The following is a 21,032-nucleotide window of genomic DNA, read 5'->3' as shown; positions in this document are numbered from 1 at the left end:
CCCCCCACCAACTGATACTCACCTCTCTAGTGCTCCACTGTTGGCTCTTTTTCCTTTGTAGCCAAAATGCCTGATGTTGGCTGGTTTTGGAGCCCAGAGAGAGTGGTGATTACCCCTACTTGTGATAGTGTTTAGATAGAGCTCTTACAACACAGATGTGCCATAGGCCTCCCGCCCAATCAGCTGCGGGTTAGGACATTCCCCACCCTGCAGCTGCACACAAAGGGGTGGGATGCTTGTACTAACCAAATATAGCCATGTGGCCATATAAGATCAGTTACATCACTGCATCCCACACATTTGCTTACATGCAGCTGCAGGTAGGGAATTCCCCGGCCGCAGAAGATTGGGTGGCCTCAGAAGCACCAGAGCTCATCTGAAGTCACCATTAGGTCACCAACAATGAAATGTTACTTTGACAAAAAAAAGAAAGGGTAAACAGTGCTTTGCACTATAACAATGCATGCCACCTCCCCCCGGCAGGACACTAGCGGACACATTAAAATGGATCCCTTTAGCATGCAGCTAGTGTGAACAGGTCCTAAACAAGTAATGTATTTAAGGCAGGTACTTACGTCCTCTTAAATGCGGCACGGATATCGATGTCTCCTGCATTTTTGGCTTCTGCACAGAGAAGAAAGAGGAAGAAAATATTGGCATAAGGAAGGATGTAAAAGTGGAAAAATTATTAATAGGGCATGTATGAATGTTCATCTAACACAGTTAAAGGAAACTTTAGTAAATTCCTATAAATGTGTAAGTGAACCTTGCTAATAAGCAGTCAGACCTCCAAGTATTCTTGAGCTGTTGACTCTTACTCGCACATGATTTCAAGTTTATAGTTATATTGAAAAAAGATACCTGTCCATCGACTTCAACCAATAGACACAAATTAAAGTGTAACTATAGCCATAACTTATTTTGTTTTGGATAGAGGAGAGGAGGGTATAACCCCGGTCATGGTAACTTTTGCTACCTGTGTTGCCTGTACAAACAAAATGAAGCTAAACTCCCCCAGGCCACCTCATCGCCCTTTCAAATTTGCAGGGCTGCCCTCTTTCTCCACTTCTTTTTGAGTTATGCATCGAATCCTTAGTGGCTCATATCAGAAATTCTCCTGATATTTATGGTGTGCGGGTCGGTGGCCTTCCTTTCAAGCTCTCCTTTTTTGCAGATGACATAATACTGACATTGACCAACCCCTTAATCTCACTGCCCAACTTACATAAGGAACTTTCCCTGTACTCATCTCTCTTGAGATATAAACATAACCTTACTAAAACAGAAGTTTTGCCTCTCAACATGGCACCCCAGAAACTTTCTGCCCTTCAATCCTCCTTTGACTATCATTGGAAGCCAGATAAACCTAAATACTTAGGGATATACAGCATTTAACACCCAGGACCTCTTCCTTGTATAGAGCTAACTATCCCCCTCTTTTCCAGGAAACCCGGGCCCAACTTCAGAAGTGAAAGTCATATAACTTGTCTTGGATAGGTAAAATCACCTCTAGTAAAATGATGCTCCTACCCAAATTGGTCTACTTATATGAAACTTTGCCTATCAAAGTACTGATGCCAGATTTGTTGGGGTGTCAGCGATCCTTCATCACTTTTACTTGGAATACCTCCAGGCATAGAGTACACAGGCCCGTTTTGATGACTTCCAGGTCTCAAGGAGGGCTGAGCTTTCTGGATATTTTCAAATATTATTTAGCAGCCCACTTAAGCCATATCCTTAAGCCATGGCATCCTGGTCTGCTCTTCACACCCCCAATCGGTGGACTGAAATTTAAGGCCTATGGCCTTCACCTGTTCACCTTAACTCTCTTTTGTGGTCCCCATCTGTGCGGTTGAGGAGCGACCTTTTGTTATGTCCCATGCTGCATACTGTTGAAATTTGGTTGCACGCTAGACATAAATTCCCATTGACGTCTTTTGACACCTCGAAGTGTTCTTTTCTTTACACTCCAGCAACTATGGATCGCCATGTTGCCTGTCTATGGGTTGATAAAGCTTTGTTTTGTTTCCGGGTTATCACTGATAAGATAACTGGTACTCTCCTCCCCTATTCTGACCTCCAGACTAAATACCAGCTTCCACCGAAAACTCTTATTACCTATCTTGAGATAAAACATTATGCCTACGCTGTATCTAATGCTTTGAACTTTTCTAAATTGACATCATTTAAATTATTATGCTTAGATGGCCCCAGGTGTAAACATCTCCTTTCGGACATCTACTTAGCTTATGAGCTCTCTTCCGTCAGGCCCTTTCCCTAAACATAAATACATGCTTAAATTGGAAACCTTGTTAAGGAGGAACTTGGATATGGGAGACTGTGAAAATATTTAGTCTAATGCAACTACAACATCGATTTGTAGCCTCTATAAGGAAAATCAATACAAGATACTCTTCCATTGGTATCTCACTTCAGAGCTTCTGCATTTAATCAATTCTGCTATTCCCTCCACTTGTTGGAGATGCTTGTCCACTGTTGGTAACCTCTTTCAGGTATACTAGGACTGTGCTTTAATCCGTCCGTTTTGGCAGAAAGCTCTACCCCTCTCTACCCCTATGATCTCTACCCCTATTCTACACCATTGGTCAGAAATATGTTTTGTTTTTGCCCTACTGTCAGAAATTTGTAATCAATGGAAGTGCAGTCAAACACGAGATTTAAGGCAATACCATTAACATTCAGGTTGAAATTGCAGCTGTCAAATTTGTCCTTGCTGGACACTTCACAGCGGTAGCCTCCTGCGTAGGTGGTCTTGGCCTTGATAATGTGTATTTCAAAGCTATAAACCTGGATGGGAACAAAATAAGAACATGAATAAGAGAAACCTATCATAGAAGAGTGTTTTCAGTAACTTGTATATGAGATCTTCTTTGCTGTAAATATTCTTATCCATGTGTGTTAATATTTGCACCTCTTATCTCTGCCATCAGCCATATTTGCTGATTATATACTCAGGTTCTGCTTCCTACTTTGCAGTGCTATACAACAGTTTTGCTTTACTTCGCGTTGTCATGATGCAAGTCTACAGGGTTGATTTAAAAGATAAGTTCATCTTTTTACAGAAAAGGTGAAAAGGTAAACTAACAACACCTTACTGTGCTTGGCTACTGTAATTTTCATCTCCTGCCATCCACACCAGCCAATGTATTGTTCCAGGCATTTTAAAACTACAGAGGCTATATAGTAACATCATGCTTGCAATGGGGAGCTGCCATTGGTCAGCGCACCACATGACTGCACAAAATCATGAGAATCTCTTCTGAGCCTTCTTTTTTCCGGGATGCTGTCTGGGAAGAAAGAAGAGATTATCATTGGTGCTTGTAGTCATGTGGCCGTGCAGACCAGTGACTGCTCGCATTAGCAAGCATCATGATGCTACATGGTGAACTTTTACCATGGCTGGACAGAAACACCAGCTGGCTTGGCGTCGGTTTGGTGTCGGGAGATGGTGATTTTGGTAGCTAAATGCAGCAGTGAGGGGAGTAGAGGGTGTGTGTGTGTGTTGTCAGTTAGTTCAACTTTTAATTTTTTGTGCAAAGGTGAACTTTTCCCTTAATCAAGGAAAGTAAATGTTCACAAAGCATAGAGAATAAGTACTAAACTAAACCATTGAGTTGATTTATTAATGGAGTAGTTAACTTACATTTCTCACCATTTTTTTCATTTCCACTTAGGCATGATTGGATATTCAAAGCAAAATTTGAATAAATAATAATAATCTATATCTTATTCATGCATCTTAGTGAACATTCCTTTGCAAAGTGAATTTTCTCTACTTTTTTAGTATATCAACCACATTTCATCTCAATAACAATATAGAGAAGGACAAGCTTGTAAATATGTAAACATCACCTCAAAAATATATATTTTTTGGTAAACACTATAATATTAATTTGTAGTAAACCCAGTCTGAACCTGAGTTCCTCCGTAGAAGGATCTGCCATGGGCAGTTACACCCAATCAGCTGCAGGCCGGTCATTCCCTGCCCCACACAGCTGCATCTGAACAAAGGGGCGGGATGCTGGGGATGATGTAATTTACCTAATATGGCCACATAGTCCTATTACGTAAATGTAATTTACCAAATATAGGCATTTAGCCATATAAGGTCAATGATGTCACTGCATCCCACCCTTTGCGTACATCAAACTGTGGGTGAGAAAATCCCCTCCCACAGCTGATTGGGTGGCACAGAAGAAGAACCTAAGATCATCCCCAAAAATAAGTGATCACTAATTACGCTATACTTTCACTTTAAACAATCTTTGACGCTGCAGATCATGTTTACATTTGGAATTTCTGCCACAAATGATCTGTTAAAGACTTTTAAGGTTTTTGCAAAGATGCTTCTGCTGGGTCACCTACTTTTGTGTTCCGATCGTACGTCTCGGTGATCTGCAGATGCTTGCCAACTTTGGTAGACAAGTCCATCCATTTGCCTTTGAACCATTTTGCGACTGGTTTCTTCATGAGGTTGGCGCCATTCACTTTAGCAGTAAATGTTATGTTTTCACCTAAATATAAAGGAAACAAATTGTCATTATCACTACTAACTATAAATAATCCGACAGAAACATTACTCAGGTTCCTGAGTCCAGCCATAACAGTTGTTGGTGGATGCTGCTGTCTAATATTTCTCGGAGAATGCAGTGTTGAAAGATTTGCCCCTCTACAAAAGCATTTTCGGTATCCTATAAGCTTATCATGCTAAAGACATTGTGGGGATGCCAAAATAAGAGTCACCTAGTTTAAACCCATCTAGTTGTTGTCTCTATTTTATTAATAAATGAGAAATCCAACAGGAAGGGTGGGATCCGTTCTTAAGGTCCTGACAGCCCTCTGAGACTCCATTCACACATATTCGGTCGTACGAATATGTGCGGAACCGCTCTAAACATAAAAAACCAATGCATTGCAATGTGTATTGTTCAGATGTTTGCGGCGGTCACGCAGTACAAAAGTGCGCTTCCCACAAAATAGTACAAGCGCGATTTTATGGCGGATTTCGCATGTTCCGGCTATAGTAATAGCCGCAAAGGTGCAGGATCCATGTGTATGTTAAAGTTTGCGTGGTTTCGTTCCGCACGGTTTTCCGTGTGAAGAACTGCATGGAAAACGCTACCACTACGTGTGAATGGAGCCTAAAGTCTGAGGCTTTGATATCTGCTGTTAAGTATTGCCTAGGGCTAGGCATTAAACTTTAACTTTTCAACTCATCCTCATAGTTAGAGCCGACGTGTGACAAATAAGCTGTGACAGGTCGCCTCTATGGATCAGGAAGTCAGCAGAAACATGCAGCCGATCCTCTCACTTCCTGATCATCTCCCTGCGGTGAGTGGTGACTGTCAGTCACTGCTCCCCGCAGGGATCCCCCCTCCCCTCTCCGATACTCTAGCGCTGAGTGAAGGAACGGACGGGGAGGGGGCGGGCACAGCTGGCTCTGCCTCTAGATAGGCAGAGCCAGCTGTCACTCACGCAGCTGGGTGGATCTTGACAGTATTGTCGGGATCTGTCCCGGCTTCGGTGCTCTCAGGATATCTCGGGCAATAGCCCGCGATATACTGAGCTTTGGATAATAGGAGGAGGTTAGTATATGTCCTACCGTGACCCTAAAGAGAACTATGGGGAAAACACTGACCCCATAGTTCTCTTTTAAAGTGATATTAAAGTGAAAGGGTTTTTAAGCTATTTCAAATGCTGATGAAATCACTTACAATTGATGCTGCTCCTTGATGTTTTAACATTTTAGTTTCCTGCATAATCAGCTGGTCCCCTGATATCCTGTTTTAGGGTGGCTCCTTTATCTTGCAGGGTCCTATGGAACACCCCTTGTGTGCTAGTTAGCTGTGTGTGTCTCCACAAACACACAGGCACAGCAAGGCAAGTCATTCCCTGCTCCCTACATCTTCTTCCTCCCTCCTCCCTTCTCCAAGCTAGTAGTAGGAGAGCTTCTGGAGACTTTGCTGTCTTTTGAGATCTTGTACTGGACAGGAAGTTCAGGGAAGCTGAGCTAAGAGAGTTGAAGCAGTTTGGAAACATGGTGACTGTAAGTACTTGGGCAAAATTGTAAAGAAACACTTTGCTGGGCCATGTATATTTGTTTATCTGGATCCATTATTGGAAAAAAAAAAAAAGTTTAATACTACTTTAAAGCTTGAATTTGCTTGCATTATGCCTTACCTGATTCACTCCCCACTCCCCACCCTGCAACATGCTAATTAAATTATTAAATAAAACCTTCCTGTTTTCATTACACACCTAATGTTAGGCTCAGTAACAGCATCACTGTGCTTCTCTATGCAATGCAGACAGACCATGCTGGGTGGGAGAGTCCAGCTGTGTGCTTTGCTATACATAGTTTTCTGAAAACAGGAAGCTGTGGTAATGCCCACATGTGATGCAGAACCTACATGATTGAAAGCACTGAAATCCAGTGAGTGCAAGGGGTGGACCAAGGAGGGTCAGGCTGGGCTGGAAAGTGTTAGATGATGCTGGATGTCTTCCAGCCAGGAAATTAGGTGGGCTCTATCTCACTTGCTGCAGCTTTTAATGTACACTGGGAGAAGCTAACTGTGTGCAGTGAAATCAGAGTAAGCACTTTCAGTCCAGGAGAGGAGCCGGTACAACTGTGCAAGACTGGAGGTAAGGTTGGAGTTCCAACTTTCTTTGTACCATTGCAAACCACAGATACTGACCGACAGTCACATCTCCGTCCACCGGTCTCTGTATAAACAGGCCAATTAAATCCTGTGGTGCCTCATTTTCTGGAGCAGGAGCTGTGGAAATAAAAATAAATAAATATATATATATTGCAGTTTATATTTTACAACAACATGTAAGTTCATATTTTCAGAAGACAATAGAAGGTAACAATGACCCGCTCTGACACTAAGGCAGAACTGCCACGTTGTGAACGGGGCCTCAAGCTGAGCTGATCACTGCTTATGGTACTTTATTAGGTATTTTGATGACACCAAGTTAGAAATCCCAGCAAATTTGGGGATTGTAAAAAATGGCAACAAAAGGTCTAGGAGTGGCCTTCTACGGTGAGGTAGGACTTTCCTCCAGAGGCATAAGAGGTCTTCAGAGGTAGAAGTCGAGGTCTGTCTGTATAGTGTGTGGGATCAAGGTGCACCCCTGGCATACCAAAAATGATTAAAGGAGAACTATGAGCTGAGTGCTTTTCACTCACCTCATAGTTCTAGCCGACCTGTGACAATGAGACTGTCACAGGTCACTAGATAGGCAGAGCCAGCTGTCAGTCATGCAGCTGAGCGGATCCAGACATAATTGTCGGGATCAGCTTAAGCTGCGGCGTCTTAGTATACCGCGAGCTGTAGCTCACGGTATACTGTGGCGTCTCAGTTTACTGCGAGCTACAGTTCGCGGTATACTGAGCCTAGGGTGACGGGAGGACGCTAGTTTGTGTCCTCCCGTTACCCTAAGGAGAACTATGGTGAAAAGCCTTAACCCCATAGTTCTCCTTTAACAAAGACCCCTATACTTTGGAGGCAATGTTAGTCTGAACACTTTTATGGCTGCGCAAATTCCATTTAATGACAAAACCACGGGGTATATTTAACCACTTCAGCTCTTGTAACTTTATACTCCTTATAGACTAGAGTAACGGTTACATTTCTGCTATGGGCCTATTTATTCGGGAATTACTTAATGTGACACTAAACTCAGGAGTTAAATCCTAAAAATACATTCAAGTACCTTAACTATTATTAAAAACTTATCTTATTTGTGTATCACTGGGCTGTAGATCCTCAAATCATTTCTGAATTGGTGCTGACACTGTCCTTCCTTTTGGAGGGGGGCTACTTTTATTCCCCATGGTCTCTGTGGATGTTGTAAAGTAGTCACCACTTCAAGCTCACTCCCGGGATGGACTACAATCTCAATAGAAATTAGTAAACTAAACATGAGATTGTAGTCCATCACAGGAGTGAGCTTGGAGCGGTGACTGCTTTACAACACACATAGGGACCATGTCATTTATTTATCTCCTGTAGAGAGTAAGTGAGAGGTAACTTTCCTAAAATTAAGGACCTTGGACAGAATTTACCGGAACAAATGGCCCTGTAGGGGGATCTACCCTCTGGTTCTGTTCTGGTTACACATGTAAAATTTGGGATTTTTTCTCTATCCAAAACAAAGTAAAAGGTTTTGGCTAGAGTCATGCTAATAGGCGTTTTGATCCACATAAATCAGGTTTTTGTTTTTTTTCCATTTGGATGATAACAATAAAACAGTATCATGAAAGGTTGCAATGGGGGTACCAAACTGGGAGAATGATTTAAATATGTGGGTAGGGTATCTTTCACTGCTGGCCTAGTGATTTGAGTATCATTACCATCAGCAGGGGGCGCCTCAGTCTTTTCTTCTGCGGCAAGGGCGGGCGCCTCAGGCGCGGGTGCTGCTGCCTCAGTGGCAGGTGCTGGGGCCTCCGGGGCAGGTGCCGGGGCATTTTCTTTTTTTTCTGTAGATAAACAGAATCATTTTAGTAGCGTTAATATCAATATTTAAAGGAAAGTTGAACATGTAACCCAGTCATTCATGCAAACAATTCAGAGAAAGAGCACAAGAAGTCAACAACAACTCTAGCGTCTGTTGAGTGTCCTCCATCTTGCAGGTTCCAAGATGTGTTGTTATTAGAGGTGCGCCGAAATGGAATTTTGAGACCAAAAGCCAAAGCCGAAACTGAAACCGTAACTGAAAATTATTGTTTTTTGTAACTTTAAAAAAAAAATGTTTAATATTTTATATTAATTAATTAACTTTTTTTTTACTTTACTTTTGGGGGCTCTGGGGTAATATCAGGGGTCTAAACAGACCCCTGATATTTCCCTTTTGCAATAGAAAAAGAGATTGTCCTTAAAGGAGAACTATGGGGTAAAGGCTTTTCCCCATAGTTCTCCTTAGGGTAACAGGAGGACACAAACTAGTGTCCTCCCGTCACCCTAGGCTCAGTATACCGCGAGCTGTAGCAATTATGCTGGGGTCCGGCACAGCTGGCTCTGCCTATCTAGAGGCAGAGCCAGCTGTACCCGCCACCTCCCCCGTCTGTTCCGCCAGTCAGCGCTGGCGGAGCGGGGAGGGGGGAATCCAATCCCTTCCCTGTCACGGCAGAGAGCCGTGACAGGATCGAGAGGTGAGCGAACGCCGTTATGTGTTCGCTCAACCCCCGATCTACTGAGCCGACCTGTGACAGTCTCATTGTCACAGGTCGGCTAGAACTATGAGGTGAGTGAAAAGCACTCACCTCATAGTTCTCCTTTAATCTCTTTTTCTGCAGTCCCTGTTATGAATGAAACTGTGGAGATAGTGTGAGTTACTATGTACACAATCATGAATGAACAGGAAGTGATCTAGAGCACTTCCTGTTCATTCATAATTGGGGACACAGTAAACATACTATGTCCTCAATTATTTGCAAGCACTCAGCAATCAGCTGATCGTTGAGTGCTTGTAAGGAGGAGAGAGCAGAGAGATGAGCTTATCAGTCGTCTGCTTCACTTTTAATGACAGTCACAAAGGTTGTATAATCAGATTGGTATATATATGGCTTGCTTAAATGTCGATTAATCTAAATTAGACTGCACAATCAGATGTGTATGGGTCACACACCCATACACATTTGATTGTGCAGCCTAATTTAGATTAATCGACCAATTGGGTAGTGCAAGGCCCAGCCTTATTGGATATAAGTTGAACACAATGGATAGGCAGGCTCTCAAGACAGACAGGTGTTGGTAAATATAGAGGAGAGTTTATTATGATTGTATGATAATATTTTTGAGGTGGGTTTCCAGCTTTATGTTGCATGTTGCATAGTAAAAGGGAAAGAGCAACCAGAAAAGGAAACCATAGCTCGCCATGTCAGATGAATTCTAATGGTTGCCATCAGGACCGCCATTAGAAATCATGGGGCCCGGTAAAGCCTACTTGACAGGGTGCTCCAACCCCAACCCTGCTATGGAAAAAGTACCAATGTCTAGCTATGCTGCAGTACCCTTCCCTCGACCACCACATCGCCCCCCCACCCCCTCCCCCCCCACACACACACACGCACGGCAATATCCCACCATCACCGCGTGTCTACATACCCATACATAGCCCTGCCAGTTAACTGCCACTTCACTGCCTACCTTCCGCTAAAATGACGTGGCGTTGGGGCCGCCCACAAGTAGCTCCTGCCAGGCCTGGGCCCCCTGCTGACCTAACGAGGCCCGGGCACGGTAGGGGAGTACTGTCTGTTTTCCCACATCAGGAGCCCTGCTTGCCATACATGTAACAATACAATTGTTCAGTATAATGATTGCTTCAATGAAGGGATCATATCTCCCAGCAATCACTTGCATCTTGTTTCGTCTATGTTCAGTTGTTTTATCAAGAAGTGACGGTTCACCTTGGCAAAAATTCAATTAAAATTTAACCACACTGAATTTTTTTTTAGTCGTTTCGTTTGTACAACGATTGTATCCAGTGAAAATGATTTCAAAATAATTGGATATAGAATTGATCATTAATATATAATTATGTGTATGGCCGGCACAACTTCTGCTGCATTTGAAAGTTTGAGAAGGACCATCTCATCTCCACCATAATTAAAGTGTCTGGGATAAAAACTACCTACAATACCCTTGTGGGCCAAAGACTCTGGGAACTGGAAAACTATAAATCCTTCACCAAGGCTTTATTGCTGTTCTTGACCCCGGCACATTTTTCCCCCCACAATTTCTCTTTCCATATAGTCCTAAGGAGAACTCTCTAGACCACATCCACTGGACTCTCCTTAGGACTGTATGGAGAGTGTACTCTATAGAGAGGAACCTGGAGGCTCTAAAATCCCTGGGTGACAATGATGGACCAAAGATGGTAGTGGGGAGCTTTCTACCATGGTTAAGGGCAGCAATAATGCACCAGAACAGTCTCTGCATTACTCTACTCCACAGTTCAACAGTCATTTGGCCTGCTAAGTGATTTGCTTTTCTAAAGCTGGCCACAGACCTTACAACCATCGCAAGACTTTGATTTGAGACTAAGGTCTTGCGATGGTTGTATAGTGTATGGCAACCTAAACTTTCAGTTTAAATCAGCTAAATACACTTCAGGTGCATCAAAACAAAAAGGTGTTCAACGTCTTACAGTTTGTTTTCTTACTAAAGCAGCCACAACCTGAGTAAAAAAGCCTGTCTCCTGCCAACAGATGCAGAGAAGGACCCTTATTCTCCATGTGGAAGCAGTGCTCTCTCTGCAGAGGTCTGACACTCGCCAAACATATAGCTCTGCAATCAGCAAAGCTCATGCTCCCAGGTGATTGGAGAGATCCGGCTCTAGTAGGCGGGATGCCAGACCTCTGCAAAGAGATTACTGCTTCCCCACAGAGAGAAAGTTTCTAACCTGCTGGCTGGACACAGGCTTTTCTAGGCTGGGGCTGTGGCTGATTCCAAAATATAACAAACAAGAAGACTTGGTACAACTTTATTTTTTATGCACCTGGAATGTATTTAGCTCATTTAAACTGAAAGTTCAGTTGGGATTTAGGGAATGCAGTGGTGTACTCTCCTCCAAAAGGCCGGCTGACTGGACAGAAAAAGACCAGAGGAAGACTGATAAAATAATCCTTCTGGTTACTCTGTTTACTCCTCCTATCAGCATGTACCTTGCAAGCACATTTGCATGCAGCAGATCTGATTGTCTCCCAGTCAGAGTGCTGAATTGTATAGGGGATTGCAACGTGCTCTTAACAAGTCAAATTCAGATACTTACACTGGCTGCATTATAAAATAAATTTGATGAATTATTAATGAATACAGAGCTACATTCATTTATGTCTTTACATCAGCCTGAAATTCAGCTTTAAGCAATTGTTTACCTGCAGCCCACAATTATTTTAGAAGAGTCAAAGTAAAAGTACAAATAGTTCTTTTTCCTAACAGGAACTGAATGCGTCAACCTGTAAACTTGCTTGCCCCATCAGAAATCTCCCAGTTCCTCTTTTGTAGAATATTCCTTTTACTTTCTGTGCTATTATTACATATTTCACTTTACCAATACCTCCGCTGCAGAATATTCCTTGTTTGCAACAGACAAAGTATATATTACAGTATATACTCATCTCATACTAGGACCCGACAAAATACAGCCAGTGAGCCAATGTTCCAAACATGTTTAGAGCAGTTAAAAGCAGGACTCCGGGCAAAACCTTATATTGACCCTTGCAGTGGGGCTACCCCAGCACTGCAAGGGTTAAGTGCTCATTTTGTTCTAGGTGCAAAAATAACAAAAGTTATACTCACCTGCACCTCCCAGCTGGCTGGCTGTTAGACCGGTCCCTTCTGCCTCTCTCTCCCTCCGTTTTAGCGATCAAATGTCCTGTGAGTCATCACATGCTATACACAGTGTAAAGGATTTGAGGGCATCGAGGGCCATACCATCTCTGCAGTGGAGAAGGAGACAGGCTGTAGGGAGTGCTACAGGAGCAAGCCAGCTCCAGGATTCAGGTGAGTATAACTTTATTTTCGCACCTCGATGAAAATGAACACTTAACCCTTACAGTGCAAGGGTTAAGAACACTTTTGGCTGGAGTTCTTCTTTAAAGCAACAGGGGAAACAGATCATGTTATCCAGCAAATATTGCAAGGTGCTAAAGTCTGAATGTCCACAGGTATATTATTTTGAGTTTTATCCAATTCAATGCACAGAGTTCAGCAAACCTGTTACATGTACTTCTAAGTGGGTCGGCAACCTCTTGCTGTGCAACTGTATAAGCCTTAAAGTCCAGCCATGTCTCTAATAGCTGCGTAACAGGAATCAAAACTCTTGTCTTCCAAATATGTGATGCAATTGATGATGCTGGAAATATTACTTGGCCTGTTTGGTCCCTTTTGACCCACCTAACCTTAAGATGATTGGTTAGTTTGTCTCCTTTCTCCATACGTCCCATGTCATGGAGGTGCTGTAAACCAATGTGTTCTGCCTGCTCATGACTTTGCTCAGGATATCCTAGCCAGGGCCAGCCATTAGAAATCATGGGGCCTGAACAACCCACAAGTAGCCCCTGCCAGGCCCTGGCCCCTTTCTGACCTAATGGGTCCAGGGCCAGTTACTATCTGCACCCCCCAATCAGTGGCCCTGCCTGACCCTCTTCTCCTATGCTAGCAGATTATACACAGGTAATGCCCTCTGTTACACTAATAGCAGCCTGTGTCCCACACCCAGCACGCCATTCTCACATTATCAGCTCCAGGTCAGGTGAAGCCAGCCTACTGCTCCTGCTGTATGTCAAAACACCAGGAATGTAAAGTCATCACACCACTAAAAGAATGCCTTGTACAATGTGCCTATTACAGTGTTTTGCCACTTACACTCACTCCTGCAGGGCTCAATATATCTGCTTTGGGGGGTTATCTCCTGGGACACAGCGCTATGTCAACGGGTTGAATAAAATGTTGCCCTTGTACAGCCAGACCTCCCTGCTGGCCCAATGGAGGCCGGGCCCAGTACGGGAGGGACTGCCTGTACCCCCCTATCGATGGTCCTGTCCATAGCATTTCTCCTGCATGCTGCTTTAGGGTTCACTGGACCATACAAGCAGCATTCTCAAAGTATACATTTGCATTAAGCTGCTTTGCTGAATGTAGTGAAAAGCTTCCTGACCTAGAGTCCTTTCAATGCACTCTACAAAACAGCCAAGTACAAGTGGACACTGCAAGAGCATTGCTGGTACAGCTCTGTGATCCCTAAGAAAGTGGGAGTAATTCCTCACCAGAATGCACGGTTGGTGTGATTGCAGTGTGAACTCTCACCTAGAAAAGTGGAAGGCATGCGGTGACCCACTGAATACTAGGTCGCGAACCACTTTTGGGTCACGACCCACCAGTTGAGACCCAAGTCCAAAATGAACACAACTGAGTCAACTATGAACCTATGACAAGTATTGACGCAATGTGTTGTGAGACTTGAAGTGACCCTGTGACTTGCTGACTTTAAGAGTGATAAATGGGTAGCAGGGATGATGCGGTCCTAGTACAGCATCCAGAGGGTCCAAAAACCCGAGGAACTCTTGTTATGCAAATCTGCCATGCTGCTGGGTTATCCAAAACCTATAAAAAGCCATAAGTTAACTTGGCCCTTCAGGCTCCACCTACAAAAAAACAATTTTGTGTAGACTGACCCTTTATGGTATAGTGGTCCTTGGACGTGAACTGTGTGTGCCTTATACCAACCTAAAAATGAAACCTGCAGCAGGCAACGCCAGTTGGAGAGTAAACATTTAAACCCTTTTGTATTATATGGCGTAATACATAGTGGTGTCTTTCTAAAAGGTTTGCCGAGCAAACAGCTCGTAGATTTGCAGTGCATTATGGCCACTAGTTGGATCTTAGGAGCTCCTCGGCTCCATCTAGTGGCCATATTGCGCTGCGCATCTACAATGCAGACGTTCACATAGGTGCTCGCTCTGCGAACATTTGATAAATACACCCCATAAAGTTCTTACTGCAGACCCTTTAATACACGAAGCCTATTCAGTATAGCGTGGTCATTAAATTGACGGCTGGGATTTTGCGGCTTTGAACAACGGTTCCCTAGTCTGCCTCTGATTTTAAAAATAAGCCCCGCGATGTGTTACACAGTGAAAGCACAATTACCGCAATAGAGAAGCTCTATGAAAGCTACTTTCTGTAGAAAAGGATGTTTATTTATAATAAACATCACAGTGGTCTTCTTTAAAAATTCCCTATTCAAAAATATTTGAACTTCCCCTAAGAGTTGTATTTTCACTTATGTTCTGTAATACGGTCTGTCCAAAAATACAGTTTACGCATTTCCAGCTCATCAATAGAACACAGAGATGAGTCCAGAATCTAAAGGACAATTATCTTATTTGAAGCCCAACTTTCCTTTCAGTTTAAATCAGTGAAATCCATTCTGGGTGCATCAAAACACAGAAATGGGAATTTATCAGAACTGGAGCAGACAGAATTTGGAGCAGTTCAGTTATGCTTTGAAAATAATGATTGGTTGTCATGTACATCTGCTCCAGATTGTGTCTGCACAGGTTTCAGACCCCATTCACACTGATGCTAGGTTCACATCTAGGCGACTAGGAACATTCCTTACACACTGATCTTGTGGTCTCTTATTGACAAGCGTGACTGAAATTGTATAATTGTGAATATTTATAACCGTTTTTACATAGTATTTGAGGTTGAATAAAGACATAAGTCCATCAAGTCCAACCTATTGCGTGTATGCATTTATGTTTGATCAGGTGTGTGCGTGTGTATTAGTCCATGTGTGATTTTGCTCTTAGGAGTACCTATACCCCTGTATGTTATGTATGTTTTTATTATTCAAATAAAAAAAGATTTCACACAAGGAGGTGGCGCTTTGTTGCTTTTGTCTTTTTTGTATCTGATGAGAAACCCAGAGTCTATTTGACGAGTAACCTCTCCAAAAGCTTTGGATATTTTACAAGAAAGACTACTCCTGCAGGATTGTGTGATGGTAATTACTAGTGCCAAGAGTTAAATCAACTTTTTCAGGTGGGAACCTAGCCTGAGTGTTTTGTAGCGTGATTTCCGTTCAAAAATCGCAAAAATATCGCTCAAAAATCGCTCTATGTTGCTCGTTCAATGCATTTCAATGGAGCTGTTCACATCTCACAGCTCAATGTCGCTTGTAGCTTGTTGCTCGTGCATGACCTATTTTTCCAGTGGATTTTGTGCGATTTGGCACCAATAGGCTTTGATAGATTGCCAAAAGAAGCGCTACATAGTGCGACAAAATGTGCACTGCAGCTCAATGTCGCTCAGCTCAAATCAGCGCTGAAAAGGCATTTTTTTTAAATGTAGCTCAGTGTGAATGGGTGTCTAATAAATTCTCCCATTAGTGTTCAGGCTTTCCCCTAACTGCCACACATGGGGTTTTGAGCTAGGAATGGAATACTGGATCCAGGATGAATGAAAACAAAACGTGTGCAAATTCATAAAGTTTGTTTTCCTTGCAAATTAGCCACATTCTAAGTAGCAAAGTGCGTCCCCTGCCAGCACGCTGTAGAGAAGGACCCTTGCTCTCTGTGTGGAAGCAGTGGTCTGTCTGTGAAGGCTCAGCATGCCCTATGCTGAGTCAGACCTATAGCTCTGCAGTCGACAAGGCACATGCTCTCTTCTGATTGGAGAGCTCCAGTCCTGACTCAGCATGGAGTGTGTGTCACACCTTTGTTGAAAGACCACACAGAGAGCAAGGGTCCTTCTCTGCAGCATGCTGGCAGGGGACAGGCTTTTCTATTTGTGCTGTGTTTGCTTTCTGAAGAAAAAAACTGTAAGGCCTCGTTCGCACCAGACAGTGCGTTCCCGGCCCGATTCTGGCCAGAACGCACTGCATCGCATTGCGGCCAGCTCACTATGTTGTGGGGCAGGAGGGGGCGTGGCGGTCCATTGAAGCAAATGGCACCATAGCCACACCCTCCGGCTGCAATGCGATCGGCCGCATGGGAACGAAAGGCACATTATGCCTACGGCGTTCCTGTGCGCATTGCGGCTGCAGGGTGTTGCTACAGTGCCATTCACTTCAATGGACCGCCAAGCCCCCTCCTGCCCCACAACATAGTGAGCCGGCCGCAAAGCGATGCAGTGCCTTCTGGCCAGAATCGGGCTCGAACGCACTGTGTCTGGTGTGAACAAGGCCTGAGACTTGTTGCTTTTATGCACCTGGAATGTATTTAGTGTGGGGTCCTTGTGGCTCTAACATTCACTGAGATGCAGAAAAACACAAAAATGTAGCATTCTTGTCTGGGGTCCCCTTGTTTTTAGTACTGTATCACTGGCAGCTTAAGGCCCCATTCACATTGAGCGATTCGCAAATTTTGAGCTATATCGCACGTTTGTCGCGCGATATCACGCAAATGCAAAAATCCGCTCCAAAAAGGGTCCTGCTGTAGCGACGCACGACCCGCGACAGCGACGGACAGAGCCCCATTGCCATGCATTGGAGAGCGATATCGCGCGGTAAATAGCCGCGATATCGCAGGAATTACCGCGCGATAAATCGCTCAGTGTGAATGGGGCCTTAAAGTAGGCCGTACACTTTAGGGCCTGTTCACACCATATGCAGTTGTGATGCAGTCCGTTTATTTTAACTGCTGCAGTCAAAATACATCCCAATGCTTTCCTATGGGCTTTCTTGTGCTTAATTTACACCATTGCAGTCCGTTCAGATGCAGTCAGAAAAAGTACTGCTTGTCCTATTTTCCCTGCATCTAACTGCACTAAACGCATCAAAACGCAGTGCAAACGCATCAAAACGCACTAAAACGCAATGGAACACATACAAAAACAACAACAACGAAATTGATTGTGGCATCATCCAGGGACATGCAGGGGAAAAAGAGCATCAAAAACGCATCACAAACGCATCAAAACGGATCGCAATGCAACTGCGCAGATGCACGCAGTTGTGATACAGTTTCTGGTGGGAACTAACCCTTAAGGTTTTGCTTAAAATCACTTGTTTCCCCAATCCAGGGCTGTCCCTACACTATTTGCCATCTGAGGTGAAAAGGGGGACGGGGTTGTTTTGGAGGAGCAGCGCTGGCGGTAAATGGTCATTCCCAGCGGTGTGGGGTGTGGTAGGGTGGTGTATGCTTGGTGCTGGTGGTAAATGGGGGTATGGGATTGATGGCAGTGTATGCTCATTCACGGGGGGGTTGGAGGTGTTCTGTCGGTGGATGCTCAGCTCTTGCCAACCAATGACATCAGTGAGCTGGGCAGGAAGCCAGACAGAGCTCCTAGCAACCTGGGATGCTGTGACATATGTGAATCGGAGCATCAGTTACAAAATACTATATAGTAGAGATGCTGGAGCTTCTGAAACTTATATAACGCCCTTCCTTCCACTCCCGACAGAGCAGCCATGACTCATATGCTGAGTACTGACAACTAATTGTTGTGGTTGTCAGGTTTGCCAGGGGATCTCAATGACTTTGACCAAATATGGTCATGTGGCCATATAAGGTCAATGATGTCACCAGCATCCCACCCCTATGTTTACATGCAGTTGGGAATGCCCCAGCAGCAGCTGATTGGGCCAGCACTGACACTTTCATTCGCCGTTCGCAATAATTCACGCTCGGACCGCACCTGAGCTCATCCCCAATCAAGAACTTGTCAGATCTCAGCAGGTACAAAACATTTTTTATTACAGTATAATTACAAATATTTTTAGCATGGTCACACAAATGTATTCTTTACATTACACAATTGATATCAGCTATATTAGATAGTATTACTCTGGATTAATGTATGATTTTGTCAATGTCATTCATCTTACCTGGTTCTTTAACTTTGAGCTCAAACTTCACCTTGGAGGTGCCGGCGATGACGGAGTAAACTACTTCATCTTCGGCGCTTGCATTGTTGATGGTCAGTGAATGGTTTTTGCCATCGGCCTTAATGGCGTACTTGTCACTAGCAGCGATGTCTGCGTTATTCTTCTGCCATTTCACCTTAACACCTGGTTTCTCAGTCTCGGCTTCAAAGGAGACGGAGCTACCGGCTACCACTTCGGCTGACTTTGGCTTCTTGGTGAAAGCTGTATGGGACAAAGTGGAAGAGTCAATGTGTGTTCACATGCAGACCCGTTCCATTGACTGCAGCCTTCTGTGATGGAAATCACATGACGTTACAGCAAACAGTTAATTGGCTAAAAGTACCCCACGGGCATAAGAGAATGCTCGCTTGACTATGGGGTCAAGTGCTAGTGCTTGGCAGATGTCACCAGGACTGTCCCAGTACCACCTGCCAGTCAGCAATGGAAGTGTAGCATCACCCTTTTCTTGGTCAGTGATACCCAATGCAGGATAACACTACTGCTGGCTCCAAAGGGTGGTCTACAGTAATAGAACTAACGAGTCTCCCTGTGTTTCCTCTGTAAGAAACCTCTATTATGGATCCACAGCACACCAGCACACAGTTTACTTTGCAGGATAAGATAAATAACCGTATTGCCATGGACCAAAGTGTGCTTTCTATCATCAAACACTTTAAACCAAATAGAAGATTCCATTATAAGGATGACTATATATCAGCAACGGCTGTACTGACAACAGTCCCCCTACACAGGATAAAGGTAAGAATAAAACCCTTTCTTAGTCCTAATGTACCCGGGTACCTAACCAACCGGCCAGTAATATAATCTTCGGCTAGCCAATGTTGGGGCCCGATGTATTGGATAACAGACTAGTGTTTGGTGTTCCCAGTAAGCATAGGTCAGAGGCCTTTCACCCATCCTGGAGGGAGATGCTCATCAGGAATGTCCTGCACTGTCAGCACATATCCCCCAGAAGAGATAGTTCACCTAGGAGATGATTCAGCAGGCTCTGAAGTCTGTAATGGATTTGATCAGCCGGCCAGCCAATTCATCGTCTATGACCACCCCACCGCAGTATGGAGCATAACCGGGTCGGCTCACTCGATCCCCCAGAGGGCTTCCAGCAGACATGTAGAAAGGGACACACCGGCGGCATGGTCACAGTCCCAGCAACGCACTGCACACAACAGCTCTGTTCACACTGTCTGTCCCCCCACTCTCCTCTCACAGCACTCTGGGAAGTGTAGCCCATAACATCTAGTCCAGCAGGCATCTTCCTGAGCAAAGAACTCATTCCCCATAAGTCTCTGTTGCAAAAGCCCCAGTTAGCTGCAACATAAGATCAGTCTTAAAGGGACCCGCTCCATAACAGTGCTACAGAAGCAACGCAGATTTCCGACCCATTGGCACATTCTTATTTCTGACGCCGCAGCTGAAACGGATCCCAACAATTATGTCTGGATCCGCCCAATTGCGTGAGTGACAGCTGGCTCTGCCTATCTAGAGGCAGAGCCAGCTGTACCCGCCCCCTCCCCCGTCCGTTCCGCCAGTCAGCGCTGGAGGATCGGGGAGGGGGGAATCCAGCCCCTCCCCTGTCACGGCAGAGAGCCGTGACAGGATCGAGAAGTGAGCGAACACCGGTATGTGTTTGCTCACCTCCCGATCTACTGAGCCGACCTGTGACGGTCTCATTGTCACAGGTCGGCTAGAACTATGAGGTGAGTGAAAAGCACTCACCTCATAGTTCTCCTTTAAGGGCCCATTCATACTTTGCAGCTCTGGTGTGTTGTGTTTATGATGCATTGAGATGCAATCATTTTGCAAGTCAACATGTGTTGCCTTAAGTAAGTCCATTTAAGGCCTCATGCGCATGGATATTTTATGTTTGTCTGGGGATTCCTGCGGCAATAACCTTTAGACGCTTGCGAATCCCAGGTGGGTCCATACAAAAAAATTTCAGACTGGAACCGAAACCAAAATTTTTTTTATTTGAACTTTTTCAAATATTTTATTTACTTTGTATAAACTTTTAAATTTTTTAAATATTTATTTATTTTTATTTATTTATTTATCTTTATTAAATATTTCTATTTTTCACTTTACTTTTAGGGGCTTCGGGGAAATATTGGGGGTCTAAACACCCCTTATACTTCTCTTTTAAAATAGAAAAGGAGATTGGGGACACAGAGTCCTCAATCTCTTTTTCTGCAGTCCCTGTTATAAATGAACAGGAATGCTCTATGCTGATTGTTCCTGTTCATTCATAACTTGTGGACAGAGTGTGTTTACTATAACCACAATCATGAATAATTGATATAGTAACCATACTCTGTCCTCAATTATGTACAAACACTCAGTGGCCACTGAGTGTTTGTACATAATGCCCTCCTTCTCCTCCTTCCCGGCACAGGCACAGCCAAGGTCAGCCCCACACTGAACAAACAGCTCCGGGGACGGCAGGAGACCAGCGCCCGATCGTTCAGCTCGGTGCCCGTCCGCAAAGCCCCACATGCAGCCTGGGGACATCTGTACACTGCCCCGGTGAGATGCAAACACAGGCCTGGGGAGATCTCTGCGCAGCCTGGTGAGACGCAAATGCAGCCATGGTGAGATCTCTGCGCAGCCTGGTG

The 21,032-nt window shown here is 44.2% G+C and overlaps 1 protein-coding gene across 1 annotated transcript in view; it reads right to left on the bottom strand.

The window, feature by feature from the left end:
* The window catches only part of MYBPC3 (myosin binding protein C, cardiac), a 112,965-nt gene that overhangs the window by 77,939 nt on the left and 13,994 nt on the right, over positions 1-21,032 (bottom strand). The window contains exons 2-7 of the mRNA XM_018562127.1: positions 18,364-18,624; positions 8,381-8,506; positions 6,717-6,797; positions 4,387-4,535; positions 2,691-2,808; positions 576-624 (exon numbers count right to left, since the gene is read on the bottom strand). Of these exons, the coding sequence (XP_018417629.1) occupies positions 576-624; positions 2,691-2,808; positions 4,387-4,535; positions 6,717-6,797; positions 8,381-8,506; positions 18,364-18,624 (784 nt within the window). The remainder of the gene's footprint in view (positions 1-575; positions 625-2,690; positions 2,809-4,386; positions 4,536-6,716; positions 6,798-8,380; positions 8,507-18,363; positions 18,625-21,032) is intronic.

The sequence above is a fragment of the Nanorana parkeri genome, unplaced genomic scaffold (genome assembly GCF_000935625.1).
Source record: "Nanorana parkeri isolate BGI_ZX_2015 unplaced genomic scaffold, ASM93562v1 scaffold562, whole genome shotgun sequence".
Classification (NCBI taxonomy): Eukaryota; Metazoa; Chordata; class Amphibia; order Anura; family Dicroglossidae; genus Nanorana; species Nanorana parkeri.
This window is presented reverse-complemented; position numbering and strand designations above follow the sequence as displayed.